Genomic DNA, 21442 nt, shown 5'->3' with positions numbered 1-21442 from the left:
CAAAACATTAAAACGATCACTAGCTCAAAGCAGTAGAGTACAGTCTTGTATGCTCAAGTGCCCAAACTTAATCCCTGGCAATTCATGATCTCCCTAGTTTGATACTCAACATTCTGTTGTTCTTTAATTATCTCTACAGATAACCTTGGTGGTCCCTCAAGCACTTCTTGGGTGGCCCTCAGCACTACTGGACAAGGAACACTGCACGCCTGGGTCTAACAGTGACCTACTTAGCCCAGGGGCCCAGTTCTGGACCCCTGAAAAATTGGGGGAAGGCCCCTTGCAAAACAAACAAGTAGTTTGAGCCAGCGGCGTTGGTGGTATAGTGGTGAGCATAGCTGCCTTCCAAACAAGCAGTTTGTTCTAATAAACTCTGAGCTAAAAACTCAGACTAGCATAAGATTAAAAATTCAAGATAGTTGTGCCTTATAGTAAGACATTAATTCTACCTGAATGGTAGTTTTCTTTTTTTTTTTTTTTTTTGGTAGTTTCTTTTAATTCTAAGAAGCACTATTAACAGCAACCTACCTTTATCACACCTTACCCCACAAAAGCACAAGAAGTATAAAAAAAAAAGAATTGAAAATCAGTATTTTTATAGCAAGTGACTTAGTCAGGGGCTATTTTACTTAAGATACAGTTTAGATTTTAACAACTAGGGGATATGTACAACCGGTAACTAGGAGGTGCCAGAGATGTTACTACTAAGTGTCTGACAATGCAGATATTCACAAGAGAATTATCGAAGAGGCAAAGTTACTACTGCTAAGGATGGGGCTAGGAATACAGGGATACAGATGGGGATTGGGATACCCTGGTATGATACTACAAAGCAGTAAAGCTTGCTTCGCAGATGGGAGACCCTAGGTATAAACCCAGTACTACAAAAATAAAATTGCTAATGATCCTAGGGATATAGCCTTGGAACACAAAAACTCAATACAAAATTGCCTCAGCACACCTATGTTCATTGCAGAGCTATTTACAGTAGCCAGAATCTGGAAACAACCCAGATGCCCGACAAAAGATGATGGCTAAAGAAACTGTGGTACATCTATACAGTAGAATACTATGCAGCTGTCAGGAAAAATGAAGTCATAAAATTTTCCTATACATGGATGGACATGTAAACTATTATGCTGAGTGAAAGGAGTCAGAGGGACAGAGACACAGAATAGTCTCACTTAGCTGTGGGATTTAAGAAAAATAAAAGGGGCCGGGTAGGTGGCGCTGGAGGTAAGGTGTCTGCCTTGCAAGCTCTAGCCAAGGAAGGACCGTGGTTCGATCCCCCGGTGTCCCATATGGTCCCCCCAAGCCAGGGGCGATTTCTGAGCACATAGCCAGGAGTAACCCCTGAGCGTCAAACGGGTGTGGCCCAAAAGCCAAAAAAAATAAAATAAAATAAAAAAAAATAAAAGACAGTATGGTAATAATACCCAAGGACCATAGAGATGAGGGCTGGAAGGACTGGCCCACGTTATGAAGCTTACCACCAAGAGTGGTCAGTGTAGTTAAAGAAATAACTACACTAACAACTATCATGACAACTATAGTGAGAAAAAAGAAAGCCTGTAAGACAAGCAGGGGGTGGGGGAGGGTGATGGGAGCCTTGGGGGCAGAAGGTTGCCCTAGTAAAGGGGTGTGTATACTTTTTATGACTAAAACCCAACTACAAACACGGCCGTAATCATGTTTGTGCCTAAAGATACTAAATTAAATAAGTAACTAAGATAAAAAAGAAAGTATACCCTATGTTTGGAAAGGCCTGCAAGTAACACTGGGTGTACACCCTATATAGTTTGTAAAAAAAAAAAAGTGCCCACAAGAACCAGGCAGCCAGTAGCCAGACTGCAGGAAACGCATGCTCTCCTTATGCCTGCTTCATCCGTCTGAGATGGTAAAACCAGAAACCATTCTTCAATAAAACTTTACTTAAATTACAAAGTTGAGAGAGAGACGGGGGGGGGGGGAGAGAGAGAGAGAGAGAGAGAGAGAGAGAGAGAGAGAGAGAGAGAGAGAGAGAGAGAGAGAGAGAGAGAGAGAACATTTGTATGTTGCAGGCGATCAAAACTCAGGTCCCACATGTACAAGGCAAGGCAAGTGCTCTACCACTGAGTCCAGCAGGGAGGCTGGCTTAGCAGAGGCTCTACAAATATTATATCAAGTTACCAAAAACAGTACCACCTAAAAAAAAAAAAACCTTAGGACTACAGAAATTTCAGACCATAGCTCAGACCTACCGAGTCATAAAATCTGGACTTAGAATCTAAGCAATGTTTTAACAAGTCCTTATAATTGTGATCAATGATAAAGCCAAAGAACCACCTTATAGCGTTCAATTGAATGCAACTGAAACACAGCAGTCAAATTAACTGTTGAAAGTCATCCAGTCAGAAATAATTATGGAGCATGTATTTCTAACTACTATGCTAAAAATGACTTTTGATTTAAAAAGGGAAAGAATGTTCTTAAATCCTGCTAGGAAGGATCCCTGAGCATAAAGCCAGAAGTAAGACCAGAAGTAAAAGCACAAACAAAAATGAAAGTAATGACTAAAGATTATTTTGTTTAGTAAGTCCAATTTCTTCATTCTTTAGTCGGAGACAAAAATTGTTGGTGGAGTTAGGCTGCAAATGGAATGAGAAAGACAACATTATAGAAGGAGGATGTAATTCTATACATTAGTATGTATCCTTCAGGGTGCTATGTTTATAAGAATATTATATTTACAAGAGTATTAAAATTAGTTAGCATTAGTGGCTTCCTAGTCTATGAAATCATTCTTTTTCTACTTAGGTTTCTTGCTATTAACTTACAGTATTCTGGATTCTTTCAATTTTACAGTTTATAAAATTCAGGAAAGAATCATCTTTTTGCATACATTTCAAGAAACCAGCCTTCAGATGTGTAATATAGGCAAGACAAATTTTCCAAACAGGTAAGAAACGATTTGACTCAGAGGGTGGTGCTAGGAGTAGAATGGAAATTTTCAAGCATATCCTGCCAAACTTGCTTGCATAAAGTTGGATTTGGAATTTAAACTTAAGATCTTTTCCTCTGGTAGGACAATCCTACCATGATTTTAACAAAAAATATATATAATAACATTTGGCTCTTGACTAGAAAATTCTGATACAACAGCAACGTGACCAGCATTTGGGGGCAATGAGATGTTTCACAAAAATAAATGATTTTATTATTATTATTTTGTTTGTTTGTTTATTTTTGGGCCACACCCGGCATTGCTCAGGGGTTACTCCTGGCTGTCTGCTCAGAAATAGCTCCTGGCAGGCACGGGGGACCATATTGGACACCGGGATTTGAACCAGCCACCTTTGGTCCTGGATCGGCTGCTTGCAAGGCAAACTCCGGGCCCCAAAGAAATAAATTCTACACAGGTGGCTATTAGTTATTCCTTTAAGTACCTGAGTTTTTATTATTTTAACTATTTCTAGCACAACGTAATGAAAATAAATCTTTTTGATATTCAGACTCCTAATTATGAAATTGAGTAACTGAATATGGAAGCACTTTCAAGTATAAAAAGGCTAACAGACCAAAAGACTAATTGACCCAGACTGAAGTTTCAATTCTTGGCTTCTCTGTCACTGGTAACTGTTTGTCTGTTTGTTTTGCTAAGTGTTACCTTAAAATCTGTTGTATGTGAAGAACCTATAAACCAAAGTTAGCTAGAAGTTTACAGAGTAAATTATTTTAAATGAGTATTTTCTTTGTAGCATATTATGTACTTATAAGCCTCAACATGTGGTTTGGGAATTATGTTTAGCTATTAATCCCGCCTGAAGGTCAAGAGCTGAACTTTGAGATTAAATGTCCATCTACAGCAACCTAAAACCAAGAGGATGGGGGGAGTAAGAAGAGGAAGACTCAAAGGTAGGGGCCTGGAACATAGGTGGCATAAAGTTGTAGTATATCTGAATTACAGAACCAACAAAACTGAAAGCATGAGGGGCCGGAGTGGTACACAGCTGTAGGCCATTGGCCTCGCACACAGCTGCCCCAGGATGAACTCAGGTTTGATTCCGGCATCCCATATAGTCGCCAGAGCCAGGAGCAATTTCTGAGGAGAGTCAGGAGTAACCCCTGAGCGCCACTGGATGTGATCCAATACAACAACAACAATAACAAATATAAACTGAAAGCATGAGATTTGACTACAATAATCAAACTTAAAAATGTACCTGTCTTGGGGCTAGAGAGATTGCATGGAGGTAAGGCATTTGCCTTGACGGTGGTTCTAATCCCGGCATCCCATATAGTTCACCGAGCCTGCCAGGGGCGATTTCTGAGCATAGAGCCAGGAGTAACCACTGAGCGCTGCCGGGTGTGACCAAAAACCAAAAGAAAAAAAAAATGTTCCTGTCTTGGGACTGGAGCAGTAGTGCAAGCGGTTATCTGCCTTGCCCGCACTAGCCTAGGAGGGCCCACGCGGTTGGATCCCCGGGCATCCCATATAGTCCCCCAAGCCAGGAACAACTTCTGAGCACAAAGCCAGGAGTAACCCCTGGAGTGTCACCGGGTGTAGCCCCTGCCCCCCAAAATGTACCTATCTAAAAGGCAGATGAGAAGTGGGAAGGGAAACTGGGGACAGTGGTGGAGGAAAGTTGAAGTGATGGGTTTGGTGTCGGGAGATTATATGCCTAAAACTCAACTATAAATAACATTATAAATCATGATACCATAATAAATTTTTTTAATTGTGCAAAAGAAAATTTCCACGTGAAAAATATTTATTCTGCTTTTTAAAAGGACAACTAAAAGAGAACCCATTATTTATCTCACTGTACAAAGTTTTTAAATGTTTCCAAATCTCATAATTGTACAAATTTACAACTTGGTTCTCCAGTTCCGTCACTGATAATCTTATCAACCAGTTTTCCTTGCGATTCTTTCAGTGACATTTTAAGAAGCCTTTTCTACAATGCCACATTCCTTGGCCTCTAATAAATGATAATAAGAATTATCTACTTTTTGATATTTTATCATACTCTAAACATATTCTCCCATTTTACCTGCTTCAATTAGAATCCCTTTCATACATTCCCCTACAACTGAATTTCCCTCTAAACCTTTAATAACATTTCTTAAGTAATTACTAACAACCATCTTATCAGCGGATGTTCATTTTACTGCTTTGTTTGCATGACTTTCTAGAATTTAAACAATTGTGGTCCTACTTCAGTTGGATTCAGTTGACTTCATCTTTGTCCTCGTTTTTTCCTAAATAGGAGGAACTATTGGCAAAAAACAAAATAGTTCTGAAAAAGCATTTTAAGATCTTTGATCTGTTTATTGTAACTGCTACCACATATATTCTTTCCATAATACCAACGTATTCTACTTTCCTGTCACTTCCTTTTTTTTTTTTGAATAAAATCTTTATTTAAGCACCATGATTACAAGCATGACTGTAGTTGGGTTTCAGTCAGAAACAGAATACTCCCCTTCACCAGTGCAACATTCCCACCACCTATGTCCCCCCTTCCTGTCACTTCCTGCCTAGTCACACTCTTATATTATGTAGCTTTCAGAATTTTTTTCTCTCCTTTAAAAAAATCAACACAACCAAATAGTGGAGCAGGAGATAGTGACTTTGCACATGCAAACCTTGGTTTGATACAGACCACCGTTATGGTCCTCAAGCACCACCATAGCTAAGTATTGGAAAACAAAACAAAAACCATCCCTTTCTTTGCCTAAACGTGGAAATCTTTACTTGTGCATCCCAAGCTGTAAGTTAAATACAGGTTATTCCAAAGCATCTGAAATTCCACCAGTGGCCTAACACGAAAGTTCTCAAGCTCTATCACTGTATGTATATATTATTTTAGAAGACATGATTTGACTCATGACATAGTAAAGCTATGAAGATACCAGACTATTTTCACTACCTTTGTTACAATCAACCTAAAGTCAAACCTCTTTAAATGGCTCTGTGCTCTCAGGAGTGGTATCTACACTGTATCTGATGCTATACGTGCTAGCAAGAATTTCTTGGACATCTGTTCTATCCTTAAATTAATAAAACACACAGCCATCTCTAAAAACGTCATTTATTATAGAAATGACATTTAACCCTTTCAAATATGAGCCACACTCCTCTTCCCCTTCTCCCTACATCGTCCCGCAAGAAAATCTCAATAAATCCAATAATCATGGATTTTCCCCATGGCTATGAAGGACACAGACACAGACACACACACACACACACACACACACACACACACACACAGTTTGCAATAAGAAAACAAAACAAAACAAAACACCAAGGCTCTACAGATGACACATTTCTCTTTGTCTTTGTCTATGTCGCTCTCCAGTCTAATATTTTGGGTCGGCTTCTGGACAGCCTGCTTTGTGAAGACACAGTTGTCAGCATCAGAATTTTGACACACACACACACACACACTCCCTGCAAATAAATGCGAAGCCATGAGCGTTTAATAATGTCAAAAAACCAGCAGCTCCTAACGTGGCCCTGGAGAAAGATCGGTGCTTTCCAAAGAGCCTCCACGTTTAATTGGAATCCTCCTTACCCTTTTAATAAGCGCCTCTATCTACCACCGCTGAACTTTCTAATCGCTAATGGGCACCTGGCATTTTTAAAGACCATCTCTGGACTTCCTGATGGCATCTTTCCCACCCTTCCTTTTAAGTACTTCTCTTTTCGGTTTGTTTTTTCCTGCAGGCCCTGCCTGCTGTTTGTTCCCTCAGCGGACAATGCGTGAACGGTGGAAACATAGATGGCAACAAAGGCTCGGGGCTCGGGCATCCGTGTGGCAACTTGGCTGTTAGGCTAGGCCTGGGGGGGGGGGATAAAACTAAAAAGGCACCGAGGATGTCGCGGTGTCCCCGCGAGCGAGCGAGCGAGCGCCGCTGCCCGTCCGTCCCGGCAGCCGCGATGACGTTCCTGACAGCGCCGCCCCGGCCGGTCGGCGCTGGGAACGCGGCCAAGGAAGCGAACGCCCCGCTGCTGGGCCGCGGAGTTTCACCTCTGACCCCGGGGCGCGACCCCTCCCCTCCCCCTCCCCGCCCGCGCCCCCCCCCGCCAAAGACCCGGATGTGACGGCCTCAGGGGACGAGCGCGGGGCCCCGCTCGCTCCTCGCCCGCGTCCTCCGTCCCTCGGCACGCACCCAAGTGAGGAGGCTTTCGCACAGCTCCACCCGCTCCACCGACTCCACGTTGAACATCTTCCCGAGCTCCGAGGCTGGCCGGGCCGCGCGCGCCTCCGCTCCCTGCCCAGGGTAGACCCGCTGCCGCGCCGCGTCGCGTCGGAGGACGAGGAGGAGGAGGAGGAGCCCGCCGGGCGGCCAACCGGTCCTGGGCGCCGCCGACTCTGCGCCCGCTGAGCTCAGCACTCGGCTCGCCGTCACCCCGCGCCCCTCCTTCCGGCCCTCGCGCTCGGCCGCGCGCCCCGGCCGCGCCCGCAGTCCGGCGCGACTCCGCCCCTTTTCCTCGAGCCAGCCCCGGGCGGAGCGAGGCGCCTCAAACCGGGCCCAACCGGCTCGCGGCGCGCCTGGCTGCCCCGCCCCGTTCCGCCCCGCGGCGCGCACGCGCACGCGCACACTGCGCACGCGCCGGCCCGGACGGCTGCGGGTCCTCGCCTCTCGCCGCCTTCACTCGCGGAAGCACGGCAGTGCGCATGCGCACGATTCCCCCCCCCCAAAAAAAAAAAAAAGACTGCGAGTGGCTGCGGGGCGGGGCGGGGCGGGGGGGGCACTTTCCGGAAGTAATCGCTAAAGTCTCAGTCTCCCGGCTGTGGCGAGGTCTCCGCGCTGGAGAGGTACGCGCCCCCGCCCCCGCCACTCCCCCTCCCCCTCCCGGCGCGACCTCGCCAGGCCACGCCCACCAGGTCCGGGCTCGCGTGGCGGCCTTGGGGGCGGGGCTGCGCGGCGGCCGGGGCCCCCCGGGGGGCTCTTCGCGGCCCGCGGGGGAAGGTCCTGCCCGCCTCGGCCCCGTATTCAGGCTGCGCTCCGCTGCGGCCTGCCGGAACCCCCCTCCACCCTCTCTCCCTCCGCCCCGTGGTGGGCCTCGTGGGGGTTCTTCGACGCTCCTCGGGTCGGGTGCGGCCCGGAGACTTCCCCGCCGACCTCCTGGTGGCTGGGCCAGTCGGGGCGCCGGGTCCCCCCAGCGCCCGCGCACCCCCCTCCCCCGCCTCCTGGGCCTCTTCCTTCCTTTCTGACCCACCTGGGCCCTGTGTGTTTGGGGGCCTCGGGGCTCGTCCTTTGGGGGACGTGGAGTTGCCAAGGGGCCCCGCACAACTTTTTGACGCGCTGTGACGCACCCGGGAAAGTGCCACCACGCACCTCGTTGAGCAAGGAGAGTCAGAACCCAGGACTCCAGAAGGAGTGAATGGCCTTGCTCCCTGGGCCTTCCTTCCTGAGCACAACTCCCTGCCCTGGCACACGTCTGTCTGCAGCCTCTGCTTTTCCTGGACCCTTTGCCACCTATTTGGGTTTTTGGCATGGCCAGAGGATAGAGTTGTACTTGTCCTGCCCGGCCAGCTCCTGTGATGGGGGAAATCGTAGTTGGGAGCTTTCAGTATTGAATTGTGCAGGCTAAGGTCGTTTTCATTGCTCTCTAGTATTCCCTGGTACGACTGATTAACATCCCTTTTTCCTTTCTGCTGTTGATTTTAACAGTTTGTTATGGAACTACCGGGAACAGTGCTTTAAGCGTATTTTTTTTTTACCGTAAGTATTCTTCTATATGGATGTGTTTGTGAGACTTTAGTATACATGCAAAAGAATAACTGATTTATATAGGATTTACATGATTTCATATATATATATGTATATATATATATATATATATATATATAGGGATTAAGTTTTATTTCGGGGTGTGTGTGACATGAACTTTCTTCCCAGACACATACTTAATTTGGTTTGCAGTTCCTGGAGTCCTTCTTTCCATCCTTTTACGCCATATCAAGATAAGGTTTTATCATGAAGCATTCATGTGAAGAGAGCATTGAGGTTTTAGGAGGTGTTTTCTGGGGGCCGGGTTTTTCTTTTTGGGCCACACCCAGTGGTGTTCAGAGGTTCCTCCTGGCCCTGCACTCCGAAATTACTTCTGGCAGTCTTTGGGGGGGAAACCTGTGAAATACTGGGGATTGAACCTGGGTTGACCATGAGCAAGGCAAATGTCCTACCTGCTCTGGCCCAAGATCATTGAGTTTTTAAGGATGCCTTTTACAATACTAGTTAACAGTAAACGTGATAATTAATTTTTCTGTAAATAACAATGTTTTGTTTTGGGGGGGTCACACCAGGCAGCGCTCAGGGGTTACTCCTGGCTCTACGCTCAGAAATCGTTCCTGGCAGGCTCAGGGACCATATGGGGTGCCAGGATTCGAACCACCGTCCTTCTGCATGCAAGGCAAACACCCTACCTCCATGCTCTCTCTCTCCGGCCCCATAAATAATAATCTTAACTGGCATCTCTCTAAACATTTTTATACCAACTGCAGAGAAATATTTAGAAATAATAGATAAGGAGCCTGAGACTGTAGGGCAAGTTAGGCACCTGCTTTGCACTCGGCCTATCCAAGTTTGATCACTACTCTTCATATGGTCCTTCAACTCAGCTAGGGAGGTCCCTGAACACAGAGCCAGCAGTAAACTTAAGTGCCACCAGGTGTGGCCCCAAAGTGCCCCCCGCCCCAGTCCTCCAATGATAAATGTTTCACTGACCCAGCTTTGTTGCCTCTGGATCTTTGTCAAACCAGAGTTCCTACATTCCATGCTAGTTGTTTCTGCAGAAATCTCTTTCACTTTTAACTATTACTCTTATGAGGCATCTGAAGTTGGTAAGTATATGTTACACTGACTTAGTCTTAAATGTACAACTTGCCTTTGATTATGGAGAAGATGCTAGCCTTTTCTGGAGCCTCTGTGACATAATGAGCACGTCTACTCAAGCTGTGGGGTTTTCAAGACATTGCCACTATTGACCTAAGCTGCTTTTTTCCAAGCTTGGCCCTTCATCCATAATGTACATGTGCATGATATGATGATGTTCTTTATTTTAATTTGAAGCACCAATTTCCCTTAAGGAAATTATACTTAAAGCTTTTGGATGTAACTGTTGACCAAAGTCATGTAGCCATCAAATGTTTTATATAAGTAGGTATAAATGTATTTATACCTTTATACCATTTGATTTATATCATTAGCTTTATAAATCAAATGTGATTTATAAAAATAGGTGTATTGAGTTGTTTCACATGATAGTCTTGCATAAAATGTTCCCAAATTTATACCTAACACTTTGGTTAAAGAAAATGTGAGATGCTTCATAGAGTATGAAGAAGGCATTTTTATGTTTTAAAGTTCTGCTGATTCTCTTACAGTTGTTAAAATAGCAATAAAGAGGCTGGAGCAATATTAGAGTGGGTAAACCTGTAGTTGACCCAAGTTTAATCCCTGGCATCTCATAGGTTCTCTGAGCCTGCCAGGAGTGATTCCTGAGTGCAGCAGAGCCAGGAATAACCCCTGAACACTTGGTAGTGTGGCCCCAAAACAAGGTATCAACAAAGGTCCAGAGGCAACTTAATGGGCGAACTGAGCCACACAACTGATTTCTAAGGGAGTGTGTGAGAAAGAGGGATATTGGGGTCCTTGGAGGATAGTGGGTACAGGGAAGTGACAATGTGTTTTGAAATTATGGACATGAGAAGTCATTTATAGTATTAGAAACCACAGAAGCTCAAATAAGAAATTTCTGAAAATAATATTAATAAATTCTATGTGATGGATGTACCAGGTAATATGCTAAATGCTTACCCATAGTATTGACTCTACAAAGCAGGTAGAGTCTTTTACCCTCCCTCCAAAAAAAGATGGTGTTTTGGGGTTCAAACTAAGGTGATTTGTTTTACGTATGAAGAAGTGGAGAAATAGATCTTATGTAAATATTCATTTTTCTGATTCCAAACCTCACATTTGTCCATTAGATTTAGATAGCTAAATAATAATAAAGCTAGGGTCCAGTGCTTTATAATTATATAAATATTGGTTTCCAGTCTCTGGTATTTGGTTTCTATAAACCTCAAATAGTTAAAAACAGTACAGATAACTTTATTTTCATATTTAGCAGTAGTCTATATCCTAATCAAATCTTATATTTTTTTGCTCTTTGGAGGAGTTGTTGCCATATCTCACTAGCGTAGCCCTGTGCTCAAGGATCACTCTCAGTAGAACTAGAACGACCATGTACAAGTGCCTTAATTCCTAAACTATCTGTGAAGACCCCAGATACCATGTTCTTTAAGTTGAATAGAACCTTGCTCCTGGGTTTTGTGTAGCCAACATGAACAGTCCTTGTAACATGTCATATTAACTTTGTATGATTCTAGGGAGTTAGGTGCAGTGAAATCAGTCTAGCAGCTGCCCTTAACTAGACTTTGAGGTCAATGTGGGCACTTTCCAGTGTTCTTCACTGAGATCTTTAGCTCCATCAGGAAATAGTGTGACTGGGTTGTTAAGTAAGAATGGGAGTAGAGAGATACTTTTTGAGCAGTAAAGCCATTTTTCATCTCAAGAGGAAGTGAGCTCTGGATTTATTACCATTTTACTCGAGCTAGACTTGTTCTCTGCTATGTAACCTTTGAGTTTATACCTTTCCTGACCTTTTTTTCTGTTCCAGAAAACTGAATCAGAAAAATGTAGTCGTGGAGGAATTTATGCAAACCTCAAGTCAAGCGTTCACATTTTGCAGAAACTGAGAGATCCTAAGAGATTAAGGTCACAATGCAGCAGAATTAAAACTAACCTCCAGAGCTGTTAAAGTTTAAGCCACAATACTTGGACTTGACTTGAGAACCTGGACTACAGGATATACCAGCACTTTTTTCTTTAATTTGTTTTTTAGACTACACCCAGTGGTTTACTTCTGGCTCTATGCTCAGGGGATTACTCCTGGCGGGGTCAGGGAGCCTTAGGGTGCCAGGGATCAAACATGGGTCGACCGTATATCCTACCCATTATAATATAGCTCTGGTTCCCAGCATTTTCTTTTTTTGAGAAATAAAGTTTATATTGACTTTGCAATTCATTTTGAAACATGTCATATCTTAAATTTTTTAAGAACCTCTCTCAAAATTATATATTCCCTGTAATCTTAGATTAGCCTCTTACCAAAGTTATATGGTGTTATATAATTGATTTTTGACTGGCAATTCCTACATCTTTTAATTTTAAAATAATAGGATGAGGCAGGACTTCACTGGTGATTCTTGCCAGCCAGTTCAATGGCTGCTCAATGAACTATTCAGTGGCAGTTCAGAGCTGCTCACTCCCTGTGGTGATGAGGGCTGCTAGGGCCATACCCGGCAGTGCTTGGGAGCCTGTAGGGCTATACCCAGTGATATTCAGGGGATCACATGGTACCAAGCATTAAAACCTAAACACTATATTACTTCCTAGTCCCTGTAGCTCCTTTGTAAAAATGTAATTATTAAAAATAATCACAAAAAAACAGGACGACTAATGACAGAAGTTATTTTTAAGGTCCCAGTGAACAGGTCAGATGGCATTAGTAGTTCTCTAAGAAGCCTGGATTTAAGAATTTCCGCATCCAAAAAAATGCAGTTTTTCATTCCTCTAAGAAATTTATTAGGGGCCAGAGCAATAGGGCAGCGGTAAGGTGTTTGCCTTACACACTGCCTATCCAGGACGGACCTTGGTTCAATCCCCAAGCCAGGAGCGATTTCTGAGCGCATAGTGAGGAATAACTTATTCTCTGAACATCACAGGGTATAGCACAAAAAGCAAAAAAAAAAGAAAAAAAAGGAAATGTATTAGCTCTCTTCCTCCTCCTTTCATTTGTGGGGCTATTATTTATGTTGTTTTAGAATTTGTGAAAATAAAGTAACTCTTAAACAGCATTGAGAACTTCTACTAAAAAGTGATGCAAATGACGTGATCATGTAATGTTAAAATATGGGTGGATTCTAAGTTACTGAATACAGGGTAAAGTTGTATAGAAGTTAAATGCATATACAGTATGTTTCAATATAATATTTTATTCAGTAACATTTTGCTATAACCAGGGTTGGGAGGGGTAAAAATCCCCCATCACTATACAGGGAGATTATTCATTCATTGCATGGATTTTCTCCAGGAATTTATTTCCTCCCACATCCCAAAGATAGGCACGTGAGTTTTACTGGTATATCAAAATTGTCGTAGTTGGAACAAATGTGGATGTGAGTGTGCCCACCTAGAGTCCTGGGCTGTCAAGATAGACTTTAGCCACACACAACTCTGACCTAGAAAAACGTGGGCTGAAAATGAAAGGGTGCAAATTATTTAATATCAGAAGTGTTTGGGAGTCTATTAAGTTAACTGAGTTTGTGGTCAGAAATATGCTATAGGCAGTTTACTCTCGTTTATATCCATTAACCAATGGTAAAATTGGTTTCTTTATGTTTCACTTAAATATATTTTCCAAGAACTTATTGACATTAAGTGAGAGCTACTATATACGTATTTTCCTGCGTATAAGACGACTTTTGAAACAAAAAAAGAGTCAACCGAAAGTCGGGGGTCGTCTTATACTCCGAGTATATCCCGAAAAATGTTTCAATATGTTTCAATATGCCACTAAACGAAAATTGTCTGAATATTGCCACAAAAGGAATTTTCCAACTCGATCCTGCACCAATCACTGCAAGACTGCTCAGACCGCCTCTCTAATTCAGCCAATCCAAGCAGGCTCTTTATGCATGCAAATTAGACAATGTTCTGGACCCGAATCTACACTGTCAAAAGCCTGCTCAGATTGGCCAGAGTCAGAGAGGACGTCTATTACAGTATAACTTTTGGACCTTTCCTTGTGATTGGCTCACTGTGGTACATACAGTCGCAGCACAGGAACGTTCTGTCTGATACAGGGAATATAGGCCTAAACCTATGTTTTAACTGCAAAATTAGGGGGTCATCTTATAGGCCGGCAAATACAGTACATATATAATTTCATTTAATAGGATTTAGTCACGTTCCCACCAATACATCTAGAAGGAAAAAATTATTTTAAAAAGTATCCAAAAGAGTAGTAGGTAGCAGTATTAGAATATAATAAACTTTCGGCAATTGAAAATATACATCAGCAAGGTTTGGAGATGCCCCCCAAAGGGAAAAGCTGCTCCGGGAAAGCGGGGGTAAGGGGGAGGAGCTTCTGGGAATGACAGTGCTGACAAGAAGGCTCAGGGTCCCAAAGGTGGTGGCAATGCAGTAAAGGTCAGGCACATTCTGTGCGAAAAACATGGAAGAATCATGGAAGCCATGGAAAAGTTAAAGTCTGGAATGCAATTCAATGAAGTGGCCACACAGTATAGTGAAGATAAAGCCAGGCAAGGGGGTGACTTGGGTTGGATGACCAGAGGCTCTATGGTAGGACCATTTCAAGAAGCAGCATTTGCCTTGCCTGTGAGTGGTCTAGATAAACCTGTCTTTACAGACCCTCCAGTTAAGACTAAATTTGGTTATCATATTATTATGGTAGAAGGGAGAAAATAAAAGTGTATGAAAAGTTGGAAAAAAAAAAAAGAATATAATAAACTTTCAGGAGCCAGAGTGATAGGCCACTTGCCTTGCACACTACAGACCCGGTTCAATCCTGGGCATTCCATATAGTCCTCCCCTGAGCCTGCCAGGAGTGATTTCTGAGCAAAGAGCCAGGAGTAACTCCTGAACGCTGCTGGGTGTGATTGAAAGCCCTGAACATTTGCATGTGGCTGACCCAGTTTTGATCCCCAGCATTCTATATGGTCCCCCAAATCTGCCAGGAGTGGCTTCTGAGTGAAGAGCCAAGAATAACCAACTGAGCACTGCTGTGTGTGGCTGTGCTTAAACCAAAACCAACTAAACAAAAAAGAATATAGAAAATTTCCTAGTAGAAAGTCCTCATAACTAATTAGGTTCAGTAATTGGAGGCCAGGAATTCTGACACAGGATAACATTTTTGTAGTGGAGTGGCTATATATAAATACTCTTTGGATTCTGATACAGCTATAGCATCTCTAATTTATAAAGAGGAAATCTGATAAATAAAAATCTAAATAGACCACAAGGTCTATTGAAAATTTGAAATTTTCTTCAGTTTCAGTTGGTAGCTCACTGGACTAATCTTTAATATCTTGGCATGGACCTTAATAATGGATATTTGAAATCTACCATCCTAAAGTTCCTGATAGGTCATACTATTACTATATGTAGCATACAAAAATTGCCTTTTGATTAGTTTGCTTACCTTTCCTCCATGAGACTGTATGTAATTTTATTAGTATCCAGAATTTTTCAAAGGTCCTTTCACACTTCGTGATCTCTCTTAAAAGAAGACTCATTTAAGTAAATAAAACTGTTTTAGTGCAGTGAGTTATGTAAATAATTACATTTTATTTTGTTTTTGTTTTTGTTTTAGTTACAGAAGCCACTCCTAGTGGGGCTGAGTGAGAGGATACTGAGGACTGAACCCAGAGCTTTGCACATACAAGGCCTATGCTCTACTACTTGAGCCACATACCTGGCTCTTTAATTTAACAATCTCATATTTGACATCAGTATTTCTTTTGTTTTTCTTTAAGTCTTATAAAACTCATTTTGCTATCATAATATGTTTATCTGACAAAAATAGTTTATCTGGTATTTAAACTCCAGTGTGATTGGGTTATCATCATTTCAGAAATTGAATATTACCATAGATTTGTGTAATATGTGGGAAGGGGAGTTTCTAGGACAGTTTCATATCATCCCTTTTCTCTTCATAAGGAAATGCAACATCAGAGTGATCCCATATTCCAGGCAATTCAAAGAATTCTGACCTATAAGCTGAGCTTAGTTCCAGGTGAGGCTAATACTTTTTGAAGCATAGGATATTTATTAATTCAAGTAGCCTTGGCATAAATATTAATGTTTTATAGCCTAAATGTCTTTTACTTTTTAAATCTGAACACTGTAAATCACTTATTTAAACATTTACTATAATGCTACTGAATACAAAGTTCATTACTATATAATGTATTTACTATATATATATATAGACATACACGTAGTTATATTTCTTCCTTATCCATACATGTCAAATCCTATAATATAGAATATTATGATGGAGAAGAATCTTATTAACTTGAAGAATGTATTTGGTATTCAAGTAAGAAAAGAACAGTGAGGCATGTAGAATGCCTCTTCACCTAAAATTAAAGGGATTGAAGAGAAAGTTTATTTTTAAAATAAGTTACAAAAATTATAAATTAAGAAAGTATAGCAGTAACTTGTAAATAAATAACAGTTTTTGTTTCAATAGGAAATAGATTTCTGCAGTCCCTAAAATAATTTCTGGCAGATTTTAAAGAATTCATTGATGGCAAAATCCTGATTAAAGTTTATTTATAAGAGCACTGACCTATTTTAAGTGAATACTGAAACATTAGAAGCATCAAAAGTTCAGAACTAACCAAAGTAAAATCAATGTATAGTAGTTAAATCAGGAACACTCAAGTCAAAACTTGGAATTTTTGTTAATTAGCAGTGTATATTTTGTTTATTTATTCTTCAGTGTGATGAAGTTATATGAGAATTTAATGATAGAGGATTATTTTATTGATTAATTGGTTTCAGTCTGGGGAAATATGCTTTGCTTATTTTTGAAGTGTAAGAAATAAGCCAAGTTAAGTTCTGCTTGTATTTGACTCTGTGAGCATTTATGGGTCTCCACTTGTTATTTTATGCTAATAGAAGCCAGTTATATTGTTTTATTCCTGTATTTTGCCTTTCACTACCATTTATAACTTTTTCTTTTTTTTATCTCTTAGACTTGGAATGGCCAAATATCAAGTTGAAGTTCAAAGTTTGAAGCTGGATGATGATTCAGTTATAGAAGGAGTTAGTGATCAAGTGCTTGTGGCAGTCGTGGTCAGTTTTGCTTTGATTGCTACTCTGGTATATGCACTTTTCAGGTGAGATTAAAGGAAGAAATCATTCAAATAACTGACTTCCTAACTGCTTCTAATAATATATATCAATGGCAAGTAACAGATTTCAATGATTGTATATATTTACTAACTCATCTTTATTTTCACTATCATGTATTTTTTCCCCTCAACTATATTATCAGATGAATTAAAAACATCCATAACTTGGGGCCAGAATGGTGGCACAAGCTGTAAAGCACCTGCTTTGCCCACGCTAGCCTAGGATGGACTGTGGTTTGATCCCCTGGTGTCCTATATGATCCCCAAGCCAGGAGCAGTTTCTGAGTCAGGAATAACCCCTGAGCGTCACTGGGTATGGCCCAAAGACCAAAAAAAAAAAAAAAACGTGAACAAAATGCCAACATAGTCTTGAGTATCAATATAAAAAGTGCAATTTTCATAAATGTATCTATCATCTTGGTGATATAAAGCCAAAGTATTTTATACTTTGACTATTATTTTATATAAGTGGAAAAATAAAAGCAAATCCCAACCTTTGTTTTTAGTAGAAAGGAATTAAGATAAAAATTAGATTTATTAGAGCCAAAGAGATGGTATAGTGAACAGAATGCCTGCAAGCCTCTGTGTTAGTTCCCATATCTAATACATATGGCCCCCCAACCACTGCCAGGAGCACTACTGGATGTGGGAAAAAAAATAAAAACAATATATTACTATTGGGCTACATGTATGTCTGTATGAGGCCCTAAGTTTGGTCTTCAGCACAAGTTTGGTCTTCAACACAATCGGCAGTAAAATACTTATAAGATTAACAGTAGGGGCTGGAGAGATAGCACAGCAGTAGGGCTTTAGATGCAGAAGCACGGTGGTTCAAATCCCCGCATCTCATATAGTCCCCCGAGTCTGCCAGGAGTAACCCCTGAGCACTGCTGGGTGTGACCCCCCCAAAATAAAAGATTAACAGTAAAATTACTTAGCATATATATTAAAATAATACTTAAAATACTGTTTATTTTCTGAATAGCAATACCAGGTATCAATGTAAAATTTTAAGTGTGAACATTTTAGATAAATAATATTTTATATATATTATTGAAAACAAAAAAGTATAAACTTTATTTTCAATGGTACAGCAGGTAAGGTGCTTGCCACACATGCAGACAAACCTCACTTGATCTCCATTTAGTTTTAAGGTATGTTTCCTGTAAGCAGTGATGGATGGACTTTCTTTTCTGATCATGCAACTACTCTATGCCTTGTTGTTTGTTTGGTTTTCGTTTTGGTTTTGGGCAACACCCAGCAGTGCTGAGGAGTTACTCCTGGCTCTGCACTCAGAAATTACTCCTGGAAGACTTAGGTTGGGACTCTTTGGGATGTCAGAGATAGAACCCAGCTCAGCAGCATGCAAGGCGAACATTGTACCCGTTCATGCCTCACACTGTGCCTTTTAATAGGGAGTTGAATCCATTGACACAAAGAGATTAATGACTTATAGGGCTGTGTTGCATTTTTGTTTATATGTATGTGGAATCTGGCTGTTTTTGTAAGAATCTGTTTTTTATAAGTAATTTCAATAATTATTGAAGGATTGATTTGTCATAAATACTGCCAGTTCTTGTTTGCTGAAAAGGATTTTATTCCTCTTTCAAGTCTAAATGATAGTTTTGCAGGATAAAGAGCTCTAGGCTGGAATTTTTTTCATTCAATACTTTAAATTTGTCATACTACTCTTTCCTGGCTTTTAAGATATTATCTGGGAAGTCTGTTGTGATTCTTATGTTGTTGCCTTATATTTGAGGGCTTTTTATTTCTCTTATTGCTTTAAGTAGCCTGTCTTTATCTTTTGATTTTACCATTTGATTACTGTGTGCCTTGATGTTTGTTGAGCTTATTTTTGGTACTCTTTAAGCCTCTTGAAGCTGTGAGAGAGCCTCATCCAGAGATCAGAAAAGTTCTTGATTCTTTTTTCTGCCAGCTATTCTTCCCATTTCCTTTTATCCTCTTCTGGTAATCCTATGATTTGAAGATGATTCCTCTTGGTATTATCTGTTACAAATCTTACATTCTCTTCCATTCACTTATCTCTCTAATTTTGTTACTTCTTTTTTGGTACTTTGTCTTCAGTATCACTGATATAGTCCTCCACATGTTGAATTCTGTTATGGATGGCTGTTGTATTTTAACTCTGTATGGACTCTTTAATTTCCCTGATGAGTTCATCTTTCAGTTAGGTGAGTTGTTCTTCCAATGATTGATTGCCTTATTTCCATGGCCATATATGGAGTATTGCTTTCAGTCCCTCATTGATGAGGATTGAGGCTTTGTTTGAGCTTGATGATTTGGCAGGATTAGTGGTCCTTTCTACCAGATTATGTGAATTCTTTTGTTTTTTTCATTGTTTTTAAAGATTTGTGGGTGCTATAATTTGAGATTCAGATTCCCAAATTTATGAAATCTGAATTCTTCCTTTATATTTATATATATAGTCTGTTAATCTAGCACTGTTTGTGCTCTAACACTACTACTTCAGTTTTCATACAGGAAAATAACTCATGAACCCATTTGCCTAGAGGACAATTATGGAGGTATTTCATGTAAGATAAGAAAACCAGAAACTTTAGTGGAGTGGAAGGGATAAAGTTCTCTATCAAGTTTTATATTTGAGAGCTGAGCAGTAATACCAGAGCCTCCCAGTGCAATGCAACTATAGAGAGGGCATGGAGACTGATGCAGGTGCGGTCAGAGCCCTGGATGAAACTAGATGACAAAAAAGCTGTTTTTAGGAGTCCTTCTCTGAACTCTTTAATGTATGTCATCATATCATCTACAAATAGAGATAATTTGATTTCTTTTCCAATTTGAATCCCCTAGATTTCCTTTTTTATCTGGTTGCTGTTGCTAGGCTTTTTAATACAATGTTGAATAGGAGTGGAGACAATGGACATCCTTGCCTTGTATCAGATTATGAGGGAATGCTTTCTTTTTTTCCATTAAGGATAATATTAGCTGTGGGCTTGTTTCAGTTAATCTTAATATCTTGAGGAAGATTCTTTCCACTTCTTTTGTTGAAGAGTTTTATCATGAATAGTTAGTGGATCTTGTCAAAAGCTTTCTTTGCATCAATTGATTTGATCATGTGATTTTTGTCTTTCCTTTTACTGATGTGATGTATTATGTTCATTGATTTTCAGTTCGTGAACTAATCTTATACATCTGTGGTATGAACCCCACTTGCTTATGATAATTGATTTTTTATATGCTTTTGGATTCTGTTTGCTAAGATTTAAGACACATTGATTTCTGCATCCATTTCATCAAGGAGATTGGTCTGAACATTTTATTTGGTATTATTTCTGTCAGCTTTGGGTCTTAATGTGATTTGTTTTATAGATGATGGAAGGATTCCTGTTTCTTTGACATTTTGTAAAAGCTTAAGTATCAATACAGTATAAAACACACTTGTGATCCCATATGGCCTACGACATTTATTCTTGTGGATTTTTTTTTTTTTTTTGGTTTTTGGTTTTTGGACCACATCCGGCGATGCTTAGGGGTTACTCCTGGCTGTCTGCTCAGAAATAGCTCCTGGCAGGCACGGGGGACCATATCGGACACCGGGATTCGAACCAACCATCTTTGGTCCTGAATCAGCTGCTTGCTTGCAAGGCAAACACCGCTGTGCTATCTCTTTGGGCCCCTGGTGGAGATTCTTAATTACTCTTTCAATTTTCTTGCATGTGATTGGCTTAGTCAAGCTATCTACTTCTTCCTCATTCCGTTTTGGGTTTCTAGAATATGTCCATTTTATCTAAGTTCTCTAGAGTACATAGTAAACTATCATGATGTCTTGGATTTCTGGGAGGTTTTGCAATTTATTCCATTTCATTTCTTTGTTTGCTTTTGTTTTGGGGCCACATCCAGTGGCGCAGAGGTTACTCCTGGTTCTGTGCTCAGAAATCACTCCTGGCAAGCTCAGGATGCTAGGGATCGAACCTGGGTCAGCCATGTACAAGGCATACACCCTACCTGCTGTGCTGTCGCTCTGGCCCTCCCAAAATTTCATTTCTGATCCAATTTATTTGAACACTTTGTCTTTTTTTTTTTTTTTTTTTTTCATGTAGCCAGCAGGTTATCTTATTCTTTTGGAGAAACAGCTTCTGGTTTCGTTGATTCTTTGTATTGCTTTCTTGGTTTATAAATCTGATTTATCTGTTTTTTTATTATTTCTTTTCTTCTACTAGTCTTTGGATTCATGTTTTGTTTCTTCAGACCTTTAAACTATACATTTAGGTTGTTGATTTTAAGCTTTTTCTTCTTTACTTATGTGGGTCCATATTTTTATTGGTTTGCCCCTATGTACTGCTTTTGCTGTGTCCCAGAGATTTTGATAACTTGTATTATTTATTATCTCTAATGTCAAGGAATCTTTTGTTTATTTCTTGATTTCCACTTTTGTTGTTGTTTTGGGGACACACCCAGTGGTA

At 40.7% G+C, this 21442-nt stretch overlaps 2 protein-coding genes and 1 pseudogene across 4 annotated transcripts in view; 2 read left to right on the top strand and 1 right to left on the bottom strand.

Annotated features, from left to right (window-relative positions):
• HOOK3 (hook microtubule tethering protein 3) overlaps window positions 1–7246 on the bottom strand; it is a 104126-nt gene extending 96880 nt beyond the window's left edge. Inside the window, 1 exon segment of the mRNA XM_049771916.1 lies at window positions 7156–7246. Coding sequence (XP_049627873.1) covers window positions 7156–7212 — 57 coding nt within the window. The 5' untranslated portion in view covers window positions 7213–7246.
• Window positions 7247–7723: 477 nt separating this feature from the next.
• The window catches only part of RNF170 (ring finger protein 170), a 35602-nt gene continuing 21883 nt past the window's right edge, over window positions 7724–21442 (top strand). The window contains exons 1-3 of one of the 3 annotated variants that reach the window (XM_049771886.1): window positions 7740–7805; window positions 15796–15871; window positions 16839–16982. In XM_049771886.1, the coding sequence (XP_049627843.1) occupies window positions 16846–16982 (137 nt within the window). In that variant the 5' untranslated portion in view covers window positions 7740–7805; window positions 15796–15871; window positions 16839–16845. Of the gene's footprint in view, window positions 7806–15795; window positions 15872–16838; window positions 16983–21442 lie in introns of those variants that run through there. The other 2 variants (XM_049771887.1, XM_049771888.1) reach the window with 2 other exon arrangements.
• On the top strand, window positions 12514–14571 carry LOC126007269 (peptidyl-prolyl cis-trans isomerase NIMA-interacting 4-like; annotated as a pseudogene).

Source organism: Suncus etruscus, chromosome 4 (genome assembly GCF_024139225.1).
Source record: "Suncus etruscus isolate mSunEtr1 chromosome 4, mSunEtr1.pri.cur, whole genome shotgun sequence".
Lineage (NCBI taxonomy): Eukaryota > Metazoa > Chordata > Mammalia > Eulipotyphla > Soricidae > Suncus > Suncus etruscus.
Note: the sequence above shows the minus strand (reverse complement) of the source record. Positions and strands in the feature narration are given on the sequence as shown.